Source organism: Paramisgurnus dabryanus, chromosome 3 (genome assembly GCF_030506205.2).
Source record: "Paramisgurnus dabryanus chromosome 3, PD_genome_1.1, whole genome shotgun sequence".
Classification (NCBI taxonomy): Eukaryota; Metazoa; Chordata; class Actinopteri; order Cypriniformes; family Cobitidae; genus Paramisgurnus; species Paramisgurnus dabryanus.
In genome coordinates this window covers 31360790-31377675 of record NC_133339.1, presented here as the reverse complement: position 1 = coordinate 31377675, position 16886 = coordinate 31360790, and the positions used below count along the sequence as shown (strand labels likewise).

General features: G+C 37.9%; 3 protein-coding genes and 1 long non-coding RNA gene across 4 annotated transcripts in view; 3 read left to right on the top strand and 1 right to left on the bottom strand.

Annotated features, from left to right (window-relative positions):
• Positions 1 to 45: 45 nt before the first annotated feature.
• On the bottom strand, positions 46 to 5307 carry scpep1 (serine carboxypeptidase 1). The gene is made up of 13 exons (XM_065273949.1): positions 5120 to 5307; positions 4545 to 4684; positions 4370 to 4459; positions 4073 to 4228; positions 3914 to 3988; positions 3616 to 3688; positions 3380 to 3417; positions 3028 to 3156; positions 2839 to 2932; positions 2641 to 2754; positions 2431 to 2568; positions 1451 to 1614; positions 46 to 308 (listed from the first exon to the last, which is right to left on the bottom strand). The coding sequence occupies exons 1-13, from the start codon at positions 5175 to 5177 to the stop codon at positions 246 to 248; spliced, it is 1332 nt and encodes a 443-aa protein (XP_065130021.1). The 5' UTR covers positions 5178 to 5307; the 3' UTR covers positions 46 to 245.
• Positions 5308 to 5535: 228 nt separating this feature from the next.
• Positions 5536 to 13609, top strand: coil (coilin p80). The gene is made up of 8 exons (XM_073813999.1): positions 5536 to 5804; positions 8069 to 8092; positions 8517 to 9564; positions 11233 to 11334; positions 11528 to 11575; positions 11669 to 11738; positions 11848 to 11936; positions 12693 to 13609. The coding sequence occupies exons 1-8, from the start codon at positions 5578 to 5580 to the stop codon at positions 12750 to 12752; spliced, it is 1668 nt and encodes a 555-aa protein (XP_073670100.1). The 5' UTR covers positions 5536 to 5577; the 3' UTR covers positions 12753 to 13609.
• Positions 5880 to 7300, top strand: LOC135759815 (uncharacterized). The gene is made up of 2 exons (XR_010537138.2): positions 5880 to 6065; positions 6527 to 7300. It is a non-coding gene; the product is annotated as an uncharacterized lncRNA (long non-coding RNA).
• Positions 13610 to 14025: 416 nt separating the features above from the next.
• Positions 14026 to 16886, top strand: part of rab11fip4a (RAB11 family interacting protein 4 (class II) a) — a 56525-nt gene continuing 53664 nt past the window's right edge. Inside the window, exon 1 of the mRNA XM_065273987.1 lies at positions 14026 to 14316. Within this exon, the coding sequence (XP_065130059.1) occupies positions 14164 to 14316 (153 nt within the window). The 5' untranslated portion in view covers positions 14026 to 14163. The remainder of the gene's footprint in view (positions 14317 to 16886) is intronic.

Genomic DNA, 16886 nt, shown 5'->3' with positions numbered 1-16886 from the left:
AACTTTTGCTTAAATGAGTTGCAAAATGTAGATTCTAGGCTACCATTCAAACTGTATAAAAATGGACTTTATTGGTCACACAATTTTACAAATTTTACAAGACAGCAAAGACGAACACTGATTAGGCTACATTAAGATCTGAACCGATAGTTTTTCTTAAAAAGTGTTTTTGGTTTTGTTGAATTTGAGTGTTGATTGTCTAAAATGGATAAAAGCTTTTTCTGTCGGTATCTGCACAAGATCCATCACTCCTTCTGAGTCACCATCTTCAACATCCGTAAAGCCATCGGTCCCTGATCAGATGGGATCTGTCATGACATAATGAATAGATATGTTCATACACATGCATCAAAACTGCTCCGTTGCTGCCATGGGCAAAGTGGAAAACTATCAATATTAAAAATGTGAAGCGCTCAGATGCAAAACCCTCTAATGACCGTTTCACGCGGTAAGCAGCAAAATCGCTGCGCGGCTTCAGCTTTTCTCTTGTATTGAAGCGTTTTGTGCAGCATTTAGTGCAAATATGTTTATCTTCAGCGGCGCCTGTCATGAAGTACCATGTCCAGAGAAGGAATAGGATTTTGGGTGCACGAGCAAGGCATGTGGACCAACTCCGCTTCACCTCTGTAACCGCCCTGTTTTGCCGCTTTCCGCATGTCTCCTATTGAAAAAGAACTAAACACTCGTGGTTGCCGCGTACCGTGTGAAACGGCCTTAAGTGTGTCTGACATGTTCTTGTAAATGAGAATTTTTTTATCAGGCACTTATGTTAAGGTTGAGTAGTTTTACTTATAAATTATTAGTCAGTAATAGAAATGCCTTGTTTTCACAAATGTCACTTCAGCCATTTCATGACATTCGCTGCAAAACTCTCCAAAGTACATGCAAAAAAATCTCCATTCCAAAAAGGTCTCCAGACACTCAAAAATGTGGTCATTATACTTAAAGGAACAGTATGTAAGAAATGTATATCAATGAATCATAAAATGGCCCTGATATGTCACTAGACATTAAGAAATCATTTTCATTTCAAATCCTTATCCTCACTCACAACAGTGGTCTGGCCAGGATATTGTCATTTAAAAAGTGGAGTTGCAGCCCTCAACTGATGTTTATGTTGTCATTTTGTGTATTGGCCACCAGTTGTGTGATTGCAATACCAGTTTTGGCCACAATCCTACATACTGTTCCTTTAATGTAAACCTCCTGCACCTTGATGTACTGTATAAGCTCCACTTAAAGGATTTTGCCGACAAAGCGGTATATCTAAATGGCCTGATGCCGGGATTAAGCAGATTTGAAGTATTTGATGAACATATTATCTGTTCCAAGAGCATTTGATTAATATCATTATCTCATTGTCGCGTCTACCAGCTTTTGCATCGGAGCGCATTATATGCATTTACTAAATCATTCAATTTTCCAAACACAAAAGTGAAATATTTGGTACCATGTGGCCAGCTTTAAGGATCCAGTAGAAGGCAAAGTTCTTGTAGGTCTTATAGAAAGCTCCAGTTTGGTTTGGTTGTTGTGGATCTTCCAGTGCTGTCCATTTTATACTGTTAAAGTATTTGAGTCCATCCCATTTCAGCTGTTTGACCCACAGCTCCTGACCTACACACACACGCACACACAAATAGATGCAAGTTAATAATCACACTTAAAGTATTTAAGATTAACAACCAAAGCCCATTTTAGACTGACATCAAACTGGGTGAATAGTCCTGATAGGACCCCATAGTAGTTTAGAGAGTCCCATCAGGGCAGAATACACATTGCACATTACCGTTTGTGTGTGATTCTGACACCTCCAAAAGTGGTTGGTTTCAGTGATTAGTTAAAAAACGTGGATGTTTATACCAAATGTAAAGCGGCCAAAGCATTGTGTTTACATGCACGCTGACGTCGTACGCTGATTATGCTTAATAAACCGATAATGTGTGGGGTCATGTTAACGCATTAACCGGTTTTCTTTTAACGGGAAAACCAAAATAGAAGAAAGATAACTTAATCAACTTAAAATAAAGTAAGCAAGAAAGATAAATGTCAAACGTGGAATTAAAGCACAAAGTAATACCATAAAAGTCTGTGTTGGACTTATGCACTTGGCAGAGAAATTGCCAAATTTAAAGCTCATGTTACATTTGCAGGTTCTCCAGAAGTGAGAAGAGATACAACAGTAACTTAAGAAAGATTTCCCACCGGATTTTTAAACTACTATGTACTGTAAGGGGTGATGTCACTGCCTGCGAGAAACCTGACAAATCTCCAAAATCCCATGTAAAGCAGTTTTCTGCATAACCGCTTTATTGATTTGCATGTAAACGTATAAAAACAGATTTCTATAATAAGCAGATTTTTGATAGTTAACCGCTTATTCTGTGCATGTAAACATACTGATTGTTTGCTCATGCTTGAGAATCTTCTCACCCATTGTGTCCACAATAAGATCCAGCTGGCCATTGTAGACGGTGACATTGACCCCTGCAGCCAGAAGCTGATCTACAATGTTCACCACCGGCACCATAAAATCTCCTGCCATGCTAGCAAATACAGCCTCGGCCTGTCCTGAAGGAACAGAGGAAAAGTTATGTTGCGCCTGCACAGAAATGTATCTGTTGATCATAAAACGGATCATACCTCCCCATGTGACATTCTTTGGTATGACACCAAGCTTTTGCCTGATTGGTCCATTCATCAACTCTGAAAGAGACTGACGGTGCAAAGGGCGAATGTGACGTCTCTTCAACGAGACTGTTAAAAGCAAAAAAGGCCAAGATGTTAATGCAAGCGTCCAACAGAAAACAATAAACCGTTTGAACAGTTTAAGTTTCTCACAGAGAAATCCCTCTCCTCTTTGATCATGCCTGGTTTTCACCATCTCATCGGAGTCTTGAGTGAGGATGTTGTAGAAATTGACGCCATTTGTGTTCTGCAACAAAATAGTTGAGAAACTGAATGAAGCACGTGTGCATCAACCTATTAAATTACCAAAACCCCATTCAACACCCCACAAACGCTACTTACCCTTTCGATCACATTCTCTGTGATGGACCACATCTCAGTGGCTTTTTCGTACTGGCCCTGATCTAGAGCCTGCTGCACCTCCTTTGCTGCTTTATTGACTTCCTCCAGTCCATTGTCATCCAACAGAGACTAGGGTCAATTGCAATATGTTAAAAAATATATATAAAACTAATTGGCTGTTGCGTTTTAATCGTATGGTTCAATGCTGGATTAATAGTGAATAAAAGCCATGCACTAAATCCACATGAGATTAAATCATTCCTGTGGTAGTATGCTTTGATCACACTTAATTCAATCATGCTTAATTTCACTGTGAAATGAATACAAAGGGTGTTAATGGCAAGTTACTCACTGTGCTGTAAAGATATGGACCCCAGGTCATGACTGAATCTGTAGAAAATATATAATGACCTTTGAATGCTGAATGAATGCTGTATTGTAATGCATTACACCTGGTTTAGGCAGTTATGTGAACCATGACGTTATTATCCCATGAGTACATAAAATATGAACATAAAGTTGCATCATAATTGGTGAGCTGAAATGCAAATGAGATGTGTTAAAAAGCGCAACATGGTTTTTACAGACCTATAGGAGAGATCCACGAGTCTCCTAATGCAACCCCAGCAAAATTACACTTGATTGAACCCACTTGAATTTCCTAAAGGAACAGAAAGATGACATTCAATACATATTTAAAAAAATGGCAAATGTGCAACATATGGAAACTAGTATTATAAGGTGCAAAATCTGATACCACAAAATCATTTAATTTTAAGGAAGTAGAGGCTATTCTGACTCATCATGCCGTTCCTCTTTAAGATAACCTTAAATAGTTTAACAACTCATTTTGCATGTTTTTATAACTGCCTCGAATGAACATTACCTTTGTGAGCTCGAGGGAAATAGCTGCTGCCATTTTGCCTCCGTAAGACTCAGAAAATATGTAGAAAGGGATATTCTGTTGGGGAAAAATGAATCAGTGAGATGCTAAAACAAATAGAAGTGATAAGCACATTATACAAAGTGTGTTTGTTTTACATACTTGAAATTCTGTCTTAAGAGAGAAAAAGTTCTTGAGGAGGACAATCATGTCTGATGCCACCATTGCGACATCCTTGGTGAGGGCACCTTGAGAGTCTGTGTAACTGTAGCCGGTGCCCACTGGGTTATCCACAAATAGCACACTGGATTCGCGCACCTGCAGAGACACAAATATTTGTTTTTAGGTGGGAGTGAGTAAATAAATAATGACTATAACAGATTATAAACCATAAAATAAAACTTTCAACGGCTGTGCATTGTGTTAATAAAGAAAACATGGCATGGTTGGTTTACACACCCAAGAGGTTTCTCTAGGCTTGAGGTCTCTATCCAAGGGTCCAATTTCCTCGAAGTTGCCAAAACCACAGCCGGATCCCCCTGGACCTCCCTAAAATAACAATAAACATGAATTCTGATCTACCAGTGATCTATTATTGAAATCAGGCACATTACAGATCAAAGAGGATACAAACCTGCAGCCACATAACCAGCGGTAGATCTGTATAACTGGCACTGGAGCTGTTGGCGTAGTAAAGCCACCAGAACATATGAGCTCCATCACGAACTTCCACGTAACCCCATGATTCTTTGGCTTGAACTGGAACACAGCTACCTGTTTGACAAAAAAAAAAAATTGTGTTTACCTAGTATTTAGTCCAAGGCATGTATTCCTAAACAATTTTAGTTTTCTAATAAATACAATTAATATGTTGTTGTAAAACATAAAATAATGTAAAACATGCAAGCTTCCTCGTTTAGATTAATATATAATTTTTAGAAACAAAAAAAGTGACTGAACTTTTGAACCATAATGTACATGTTGCTCGATATCATTGTGCGTATCATTTTTATTCACTTCATTAATGTAACTGTAGAGATCATAATTCACTTTCACTTTTCATTTAAATGTTTCAGGATCTCAACTCGTCTTGTTATTAAACCCTACAGTATGTGAGACCAGGATCACTACATAAATATGATCGAGCAGGTTTAAACAAAACTTCATTTGCCAAAGTACATGATTTAGTTTAGCGTGTATCTCTCCTACCTTTATAAAAACTCAGAGCAACCAGCGCTACAACCAGCATGATCCACGAGGGCGACATGGTTATTGATCTCGCGACCACTCAGTCTGGTACATCGGCTGTGTTTGGACCCACCGGCTATAAGTACTCAATCTCGATCTTAGATTTTCCTGATTCAGCAGCGTGATGTAAAGAAAACAATCATATGACTCCTTCAGTCAGCTGACTTTAAGCGTGACTTTATATGGCGCTGCGCAGACCAATCAGCGTTTGACATCACAGCACCGCAAGAGTACTATTCTCGCGGTACTATGATGTCATGTGCCGAACTATTTGCGCAGCAAGATGTCTAAACAAGCAAGAAAAGAACTGCATATACTCGCATCCAGTCCTGAAGAGGGCGAGAGAGTGCGTGATATGAAAGTGTGTCGTTTAAAACTGCGAGCGCCTCCATCATCCTCATTGACAACAGTGCACAGGCATGGCTACTTCCAAGCTCAACTCCATCAGGGTTAGATTATACTTTGATTATCCTCCTCCAGCCACACCAGATTGTCGGATGTGCTGGTTGTTGGTGGACTTGAACAAATGCCGAGTAGTCGCGGATTTGTCCAGCATCATAAAGGAAAAGTTTGGCTACAGTCGTAAGACCATTTTAGACCTGTTCGTTGAAGATTGTTACCTGCCTACCACTGAAAGTATCTATATTCACCTTATTTTTCACGACAACAAGGGCGGCGCCATTTCGCTCATTTTGTCAACGTTCTTCCGGCCGCATAGACGATGAGCAGCTGAGGCAGTGACTGAAGGCGACGTGTTAAGCTTAAAAAGCTCACTCGAGCGCCTTTATGTTTCTTTCTTACCAATTTTAAGCCAACTGAGGAACACCCTTATCCCAAATAATGGTTCGACTACGATGTTCCGGTAACTTTAAACCACGCCTGGTGTTGAAAAGGTGGCCAGTTTCAGGTAAGCTATCTTAGCTAACTTTGTGCTCGTTCGCCTAAAGTTAGATTTGTGATGTCCGTTCTACAAATACACTTAAGATCAGTAATGTTAGTTTATAAAATGCAACTATTTGAATGGTTTTAATTGTCCACCTATATTTTTATATTTACGATAGTACAACGAGATATTATAGTACATTGCATTCTTACAGTAGCCCACGTGATTCCTACAAGTTACTGAGATTTCAGATGCTAGAATGTCAGTTCATTTCTCATTCAGATATTGATAATGACATATTAAACAACTTATTATTTAACACTGAAGTTAAAGGTTGTGTGTATAATGTTTTTGTCTCTTTTTAATGCATCTCTCTTACACACTGTTCTGTTTAAGTATGGGTGCCATTTATATATTAATTCTCATGATGCAAGTTTCTTTTAAATACTAACATAAAAATATTTATGGTTATATTGTTTTCACAGATGCATTGATGTTTAGTGATGCAGTGGACAACTGTGAGGATGATACAATCAACATGTTCCTAAACTGTGATGCAGAAACACAATGGGAGCATCTATCCGTCTCTGACCACAACTACACTTTAAAATCACAACTCAACCTGAAGCATACATCTGATATGGGAAAACAATGGTGCGGTTTCCCGGACAGGGCTTATCCTGGTCCCAGGCTAAAATGCATATTTGAGCTACAATAATTTAAAAACACCTTTTACTGACATACCTCAACATATATTAGTGCCATTGTTTTGTCACAAGATGCGCACCATTTTTGTTTTTTTGTAGGATTTGTTTGTAAAAACTAAAATGTCCTAATATAATTAAGGCCTAGTCCTGTAAACCCTGTCCGAGAAACTGCTTCAATGCTTCTGCTTCATGTGTTGAGCTGGCACAAATGTACATATCTCTGCTGAGAAACAACCATCTTTGGTTCAGCTTTACACAGGGTTGATATTGCATCCATTACACAGTCGCCAAGCACTTTACCACTACATACACCAACAGCTTCCAGATATACGCTTGGGATCAGCTCCTGATGACTCCGATAAAGCTGTGTCTTAATTTATTGCAGGGTGGTCTTGCTTTACCTGTTGTAAAGTTACATTAAACCTTCATATGTGATCAGATGTCATGCAGTGATATTAAACATTTACAGTGTGATCAGATGTTGTGCATTTATATTAAACATTTACAATGTGATCAGATGTTGTGCATTTATATTAAATCTTTACAATGTGATCAGATGTTGTGCATTTATATTAAATCTTTACAATGTGATCATGTTGTGCATTTATATTAAATCTTTACAATGTGATCATGTTGTGCATTTATATTAAATCTTTACAATGTGATCAGCTGTTACCTGTCATGCAGTTATATTAAACATTTACTATGTGATCAGATGTATCCTGCCATGCAGTTATATAAACCTTTACAGTGTGATCAGTTATTATCTGTAAGGAATTTCTTAAACCATATGTGAGCTTTAGAGATTCCACTTAAAAGGATTTTAGTCTCATGATTTGAAGGAATAAGTGTTGGCAAGTTTGCAAATGAATTCTATCATGGTACCACATAAAAACGAAATAGTTATTGGACTGGCTAAGGTGCACATTTGCTATAAAAAAGACAAAATCACTGTGTAAATATTGGTAGACATACTTTTAATAATTTTCAATGCTGCTCCATCAACTCCTGACAGGACGAGGTAATTAAATATGCCAGGTTACTTGCCGCGGCCGCTTCATATCGTCTAACCACGAGACGATTGATGGGACAATATAAGACTATCCAATCGTCGTATGAAGTTTTAACCGTGCTCCTAATGTAAAACATTTACAGCAGTAGCGATATTTGTCATTTCACTAAAGTTATAGTGAACTACAAACAATCTTCTAACCACCAAACTAACCACCGAATGCACTGTGCCATATTAGCAGCGGAAGTCGGTTGACAAAATGCGGAAGAGCGAAGAATTAAAAATGGGCGTGGCGGAATAAGGTGAATAGTACGCGATAATGATAGTATACGGTAAGCTAATTAAACACCCTTACAAAAACTAACCACGGTTTAACTGTAGTAACCATGGTTTTAGGTTTAGTGCAACCATTGCTGACCATGGTCTAACTGTGGAAACCGTTAACCAGTGGTTTTGGGGGCCGCGAGATGGTGCCCTCGGTTTTATGAAATTTTTGGGAGGTACAAAGGGGTGCACCCTACACAAGGAGGGCTGCATGATGAAATTATAAAGAACCACTGGTTTTAATTTTAGTTTAACTTTAGTAACAAATAGTAATCAATCCACAAAATTAAAAGGTTAATGCACTTCTACTGTACTAAAACCATGTTTGATTTTTCATAAGGGTAGTAATATACAATATGTTTATGCAAGTTTAAATGAGGTGCCACCTATAAGATGTTATTTTGAATCATATTTATTTTGCCTTATTGACAGGGTAAAGGTATCTGTATTTGAAAATGGAGCTGAGACTTACCAAAACTGTGTCGCTCACAACTCGAAGACCAAGAAGAGAGAGAGAGAAGATGAACTGCAGATTTGTGTTACTCAGGGTTCGAGTAAGAAAACCAAGCTAGATGTTCAAATCAATGGGTCTGCACCAGCCGATAGTGGAAAGAAGAAGAAACGCAAGAAGAAGAAAGAAAAGCAGTCGGCCAACAATCCGGCCACCCCTCAAAAAACCATTCCAGTTAAAGCGCAAGCGAGCCAGTCATCTAACAGAAAAACCAGTGTCTCAACTAGTGACAAAACAAGTAGAGCAAAGATTCAGGAATCAACTTCAAGTTCTACAGACAGCAGTGAGGATGAGTCTCACAGTAAGGCGTCTCCACCAAAACCTAAACTCAAGCAGTCTGATGGTACCAAAAAGACTGCTATGCCTGCATCGAAAGAGGCCTCCTCGTCGGACTCTGACTCTTCTGATAACACAGTTAAACCAACTGCCCGAAAAAGCAGCACCTCTGTACAGCCGCTTCCTGCTACACCTAAACCATCTACCTCGACGAACTCTCAAATCCCACCACAAACACCTAAACAGACAAAAAGGTCCACAGATTCTTCCTCCTCTTCCTCCTCATCACCCACCCAAAGAAAACCTTCAGCTAAGAAATCACAGGTAGACCCTCAACCCTCCTTAACTTCATCTCAGTCTGTTTCTGCCTCTGGTTCTAAAAAGCCCCAGGATGAGGCAGAGAGCTCGGACTCGGATGCCAGTGAAATAGAGCTTGTGATTAAGAAGCCAAATCTACATGGAATGGGCTTGAACATTGCTGGTTTAAGCGCCAGTACCAGTGAGACGGCAGGCAGGCCAAAAGGAAACACAAGAAGCCAGGAGAGAGGCAGAGGCGGAAACCGAGGCAGTGGCAGAGGCAGCTTTGGTAGAGCCAAGGGAACACCATGGAAACAAGACTTTAATTACAAATATGAGAATGGAGAACATCAGAAACGGAGAGATTTGCTGACTAATGAAAGTTTTATTTTACAGGTAAGAACTAACCAATGTATCTGCTTAAGATTTTATCCTTGGTTACTTTCAATAGCTGGGGACTATTTTCGGGCAGTGCGTAATATCACTACACCTGCTACAGCCATGTTACATCAGCAAAGTCCTTGATTATTACGCCAGTTTGAGAGTATAGTTCCTAGCCCTAACTGGCTAGAAAATTGCAACTTTTAATTTTCTGTCTGTCTTAGTACACTACAGAAGAGTCAAGTTTTAAATAAGAAAAATTTTGAAACTATTTGGTTATTTTTTAGTGCGATGCTAATGGTCTAATCAGATTCAATGGATTGTGCTAAGCTATGCTAAAAGTGCTGGATTTCAAAACGGTAAAAATCAAATGTATAACTCTAGGGGAGCTGGAAAATGAGCATATTTTTTATGAGGTTTGGGGTCCTGATAATTCAAACTTTTGAAGATGGATTTAACTGCTCAAGTTCTTAAAAAGGACACCTTATAGTCTCTGTGTAAATGATGTAAACGTGAATCTGTTATAACAGTGATGTCATACATGTGTTAATTCAGTCTATACTAACTGGCATGCGTTAAACAAAAAAAAAAAACAACAGGACTGTATTTCAAGATTTATTTATTTTATTTATTTATTAATAAAGCTGTTTTTTTTATCCAAAGCGACTTACAATTGCTATATATGTCAGAGGTCGCACGCCTCCGGAGCAACTAGGGGTTAAGTGTCTTGCTCAGGGACACAATAGACCTTTCTCACAACTTCCGTATTTATGACCGGAACTACGCAATCGTCGCGGAAATCTACTTCCTCCGCAGTCAAGGCAATGTAAAAAGCCGTATCTGTTCCATCAATTCCCTGTTGATGGTGAAGGTATACAGAAGTGGATTCAGGCTATCCGGCGAGACTTATAATGTGTCGTTTTAGTTAACAGTTCAGTAACAGTTAGACTCGCTCTCTACTTACCTAGAAATTTATGGACAAATTCTTCATGGAAAAAGTTTTCCTCCATTAGTCGTGTCACATCAGCAAATGTAATATTTGGCAAATCCGTTAACAAAGTTTTGTAGACTCTTTGATCCATTTTAAACTTGCCCGGTTTTTCTAGTGTGTTGACGCTTGACAGGAACTCCGCTTACACGACGATTACGTATTTCCGGTTACTGTGAGAAAGGTCTATGGTGTGTCACAGTGGATTCGAACCCGGCTCTCTCAACCAAAGACGTGTGTCTTATCCACTGCGCCATCACCACCCCTAGATACTGAGTTTATTAATGCTTCTCCATCAAATTTTACAAAATTTTGGCACTTTATAGTCCAAGGTCACATAAAGGGTAGTAGTGAACCTACCTCATCATCTGTCTAAACAACATCTGCTCAATGATTTTGCCATCTTCATTTTTTGTATTTATTACTTTGTTGAAGAATGTGTACTGTATGTGCGCAGGCGTGTAGTGTTTCTTATAATGGACACAATCTACTTTGCCATCTACTGGCTGAGCACAGTTTGCAGTCGTTTTTTGCAGATCTTTTTGACCATGCTATTATGTATACATTTTCTGGAAAGTGTTTTTATCTTGCCTAGTTTTCTGTGTGATACTATTTTTTAGCAATCCAGTTTTAGCATTATAATATTTAGCATTGCAGTTTTACAAAATCTTAAAACTGACTGTGTGTTCTTATAGAATCCACCAGAACCAGAACCTGAAACAGCCCCCAAAAGAGACTACACAACTTTGCCCCTACTGGCAGCCCCACCTGCAGTGGGCCAAACCATTGCCTTTAAAGTATGATTGAAATTGTTGAATTAATTATAAAAGAAACACATTAACATTAACAAGTATAATGTAATAGCTACTCTTTATATGTGATTATTGCTAAAGTTGTTTGGATATTATTTGTTTCAAACTTCCTCTTTGATAAGTTTTTCAATGAAAATGTACATTAATGGCTGTTTGATTGCTCTCTCCTGTTTATCAGCTACTGGAGTTAACTGAAAACTACACACCAGAAGTGTCTGATTATAAAGTAAAGTCCAAATATTTTTTTTCCACTTCATACAAATTCTTTAAAATCAGTGATTGTGTTATGGACATTTATAACAATTTTTGGTTTTAATAGGAAGGGAAGATAATTGCATTTAATCCTCAAACAAAGATGTTGGAGCTTGAACTGCTTTCAAGACCTCACGGTAGCAACAAAGCTTATTCTTATTGCCACTAAATTATATGCATACAGGATTAATTATATAAAGTTATGCAAAGGAACTTGTCCTGCAACGTGTTCATTTTTTCTTTCAGCCCCTGCTGAACCTGGCAAGTTTGACTTGGTGTATGAGTACCCCGATGGATCTGAGATTGTAGAATATGCTGTCACACATGGATCACAGGTGCTCAGTTTACTTCAACTCAAAGATATGGACTTAAAATATATGTTAACTAAAGTGTAACTATGACCTTCTGGCCATTTCTTTAAAAATATAAAATGTATTGATTCTTGTGCGTTTGAAGTCTTAATAACCACTTTATATACTTATATCTAACCCACAGTTTTTTTTCTTTTGCTTATTTGTTGGTGGGGTGTTTGATTGACCAATACAACACATATTAAATCATAGAGGGGCGGTTTCCCAGACAGTGATTAGACTAGTCCTAGATTAAAATAAATTTAAGAGCTGTCCAAACTGAAAACAACTTGCACTGACATATCTTAAAATACATCAGTGCCCTTTGTTTTGCCTTAAAATTCACTTAAAATTGATTTGCCTTACTAATGTTTTTAGTAGGGCATGTTTGTTAAAACTGGTTATTACCCAATTAAACAAAGGCCTACTCATGGCTTAAGCTAATCCCTATCAGGGAAACCACCCCAGAACACAATTAGAACTGAACATGACAAACAACAATTTTGCAGTTATTTGCAAAAAGGAGTAGCCTAAATTTTCCATTTTTAACTTTTATCTATTGTCTTTACTGTGCTAATATGAGCACTTTTGTAATTTGGATTTTAACCCATCCCCCAGTCCCACACAATCATTGCTTTCTGATTATCCTTTTTAATTGTTTATGTGAAGGAGGCATTTCTTTGTAAAGTGTGCATGCTGTGGTAAGCTAAAACAATCCTGTCTTTCATGTCTTTACTGCAGCTGACTGAGCGTTGGGATTCTCTCCTGGAGCCCCGGCTGATTGTGGAAAATGTCGGATGAGAATCAGACAATACAATGGTCTGAGGCAGAGCCATCTAGATAAAAAACATTTTATTTTAAGTGATGTTTTCAAATTAAAACTTGAATTTTTAAAAATTGTATTTTATTTTCAGTTTCATTTAAATAAATAGTTTGTTTTATATAAAAATTGCATGGTTCTAAGTGATTTTGTGCTGGATAAGGGTATTTTCTCTTATAAATTGCATTTACGTCTTTGAGCATGTCATGTGGACAGTTGCAATAATGTCAGTCAAATAATTTGTCAAACAAAATATTAATTGCCAATAGATGAATGCTGACTGAGTTATTAACCATTTCACCTAAAATGTGGAGCCAAATTACAGGGGGGATGCCATTAAAAAGATGTCAGCTTAGTTATTTTATTTTAACACAGATATTGTTAGACCTGTTTGGTAAAATCAGCTTTAGCCATCCTTAATGCATTCCACAATTGCAGTTTGAAAATAAGAAAAGCACTTTTTGTTATTGCATGCCTGTAACTCGAGTATTAAAGACATCTTAATACCCTTTAGATTCTGATGTTTTACAAACTTATCTTTTGGTATCTACTAAAAAATTTTTAAGAGCTGTCCAAACTGAAAACTTGCACTGACATATTTTAAAATACATCAGTGCCCTTTGTTTTGCCTCAAAATGCACACAAGTAATGTTTTTAGTGAGGCATGTTGGTTCAAACTAGTTAGATTGCCTAATTAAACTAAGGCCTAGCCTGGCATAATCCCTGTCCTGAACACCACCCCTTAATGTTTACCAGTAAAACCCATTAAAATATAAACCTGTTAAAAAGAAAACAAATGCTTCTACCCTTTTAAAGTCATTTTAACCCCCTGCAATTTGGCTTGAAATTATAGGTAATTAATCAGTCAGTGTTCATCTATGCCATTTATAATGTCGCCTTTTTAAACCATTGTTGTATTAATTTTTCCAGAAAAAAAATCAAAACTTTAAACTGGGGATCTCTGGTTGAGTTGACATTGAATTACCTATCTACATGCAATTTTAGATAACAAGAATTACAGTAGTCGAAATTCAGTTTTTGATTTCAATAATTGTTATGATGTCAGTGATTGACGTTTTAACTATACTGGGAAAGTACTCTTGATATCAATTTTTTATTGCTGCTATAAAAATCATTAAAAGTCAAAGTGTGCTTGCCATAGCGGACTCGATATGTACGCATCACGTAATAGGTGACGTCAAACCCAATATAAATGTCTCTTTCCTCCAGTAGCAGGTAAGCATCAGCGTGACCCCTCCGCACTCGCTGATGGTTTATCCTGTTGGAGCACTCATGCTGCTGATGTCAGAGAGCTGAGTGAGACTGGGGTGATGGCGAGCACAAATACAGACTCGCAGTCTCTCTAGTACATTATAACTTATCATCATAAGGATGGATGGAAATGTCTTTCCTGACCAAGAGCAGCTCCTGGTTTTCCTGAAAAAACTCAAAGAAGTCTTCGACGTGTGCGATGACGATGCAGACGGTTATATTCGCGTTGAGCACTTCGTGGATCTCGGTCTACAGTTCGGCCAAAGAGATGAAGTAAGATGCTCATAGTTTATGTCTTAATTCGTACACGGGTAAAATATTAGGGGGTGAATGTATTTTATTTAGGTCATTGCTATTTATGTCACATCTTCGGGTGTTTTGGAAAGCATTTTCTCTTAATATTATTGTGCAAACAGGTTGATACGTTCACATAACTCGTGTTTATTTAGTTAGAAATACAACTGGAGCCAGATGTTTGGTGCATTAATTGTAAAGGCTATTAAATACGAACTGTTTAGTAATCTCATTTCCGCCAAGTAACCAAGACAACTGTCTCCTCACGCTCTTACTTAAGCTGTGATGTCATCATCAGGTAGCCTATCGCTTACAGATTCAGTCAATTAATGTTTTTTATATTATTATTATTGTTTATATATTATAGGCCTATGTTTCCATATTATTATGTTATTTGAGCGGAGTTTGCTGTTGACAGTGTATGCTGTCATTTGTTTTAGTAGGCTATTTAAGTCAGTCGCTCATTTTGACAATTAAAAGTGGCAAACCATGTTGATTTCCATAATGATTTTTTAATGTTAATATAAAACTTCAATCATTGGGTTTATCTGTCAGTTTAGTTTGTCTGCTCATGATAGCCGCCTGTATTTAGATAGAGAGTAACCACAACAAACAACATAATGACAGGGCAGTACAGCAGCTTTGACTAATCCCCATTAACCTTCTGATCTACAGAAATGCCATTTATTCTGCTCGACTGAGCCATACTGTGTTTATCTTTTAGTCACGTATAATGTTTATCAGTATAAACTAGACTTTACACTAATAATGCTGGACACCCAAATGTTTAGTCTAATATGGTATAAAAAAATAACAACCAGCACAAATAGCTGCTGTAAAATGCTAATTTCCTTTACTGTCACCATGGCGATCATTGCTTATATGATAATATTAGGAAGGCCATAAGTGATAGCCTAGAAATCTAGACGCACCCTAGCGGCCGCAAAATATATTTGCTGCCAGGGTTTAGTCTAGGCACTCACAATACACTTAACAGCTCCAAAAACCAAAATTTGGTCAGGCCAATCACATCGTGTGAAGCGTCTGTGGGGCGGGCTTAACATGATGACGACAGAGCTGTGACGGTTCCTACTTGAAAACAAAGAATGGCTGCTGCTGCTGGCGAACAGCTTTCTTTTGAAGCGGCTTTGGCCGCGACTCTGGAGGACTTAGACTTATGTTTTTCTTTGAGAGAAGAGCAAATAACCCTACTGAAGTCCTTTTTAAGCAAGAAAGATGTGTTTGGAGTTTTGCCGACTGGTTACGGTAAAAGTTTGATATACCAAGTAGCTTCGTTGCTCTGATTGGTCATAGCGCTATCCTATTGCGTGCAGAGGCATTTTGAGGGACAACCTTATATCCCGCCCCTTGCATTGAGCCGTTTGTGTGAAGAGTTGCCAGACCTTACATCTTGATGTAGGTCTGGCTAACCAGGCTACATAAGTGAATGAGGTTGTGCTGGAACAGACTGTTTTGAATCTGTAGGCTATACTGACTATGAAAGAAAATCTCTTTAGTAAGGCTCGACGATGGATGTTGTGTTTTGTTGTTGTTGGTAGAATTACTGCTTATTAATTCATTGATAATAAAGAAAAGCAGCATGCAACTGTATCTGTTATAAGCTTTGATAATGACATTGAACACAATTAAGTACTTTACATGTTTTTTTCCTTTTTATTTCATTACTGAAATAATGAGGTACAGTATATCCTGGTTGTCAAGTTTCTTGTTAGGTCAATAAGGATCATTTTCTTTTTTAAACCTTGATATTGTGTTGATTTTTATTTTTATTTTGGTTCTCTCCGTTGATCTTAGCAGAATTATTCCTATAGATGGGCTTTTTTCTGCTGTGCGCTGCTTTGCTGCCCTGCGCAGCCATTCATGGTTGACACTTTTAAATTCAGCTGATTAAGATGTTTAATTGGACTTCTTTACTCATTCAATTTAATCCATAATGAATTGTGCGGTCTCAAGGCTCTTTAAAATGAGTCTCAGTGGTCATGATGGATGGTATGAAACCCATTGAGTAAAGCAAAGATGAATATGACAAGATTGATCATTCCTATTACTATGAATAGGGGATGGAGCAGCGCACAATAAGGCCATGCTGGCGACGGAAGTCCCACCTTCCAGTTAAAATAGACTATTGGCAATCGATAAAGATTGATGATTTTCTTATTTCCTCGAAAAGTGGTTATTAGCAAGTTCAGCTTGGGAAACAAAAGTTATGGTACAGTTGATGCAATGTATTTTTACAATTTCTTTTGCGATCGTTGTTTTTTACATCTGTTATTAGACAGTGGCATAAACATGGTATTTGGCCTGTTAATGCCTTTAGTGCAGTGTAGAAAATGATATGACAAGAATACGGTCTAAATGGAACTGGCCCCTCTTATGGGGCTTTTCCATTGCATAGTACCCCACGGTTTAGTTTAGTTTGGGTTGGGTCAGCTCACCTCACTTTGGCGTGGTTAGCTTTTCCATCGAGTTTGGTATCACTTCGCAGTGGGAGGGATTATAGGCGGGTTGTTATATATGCGCTGCCTACT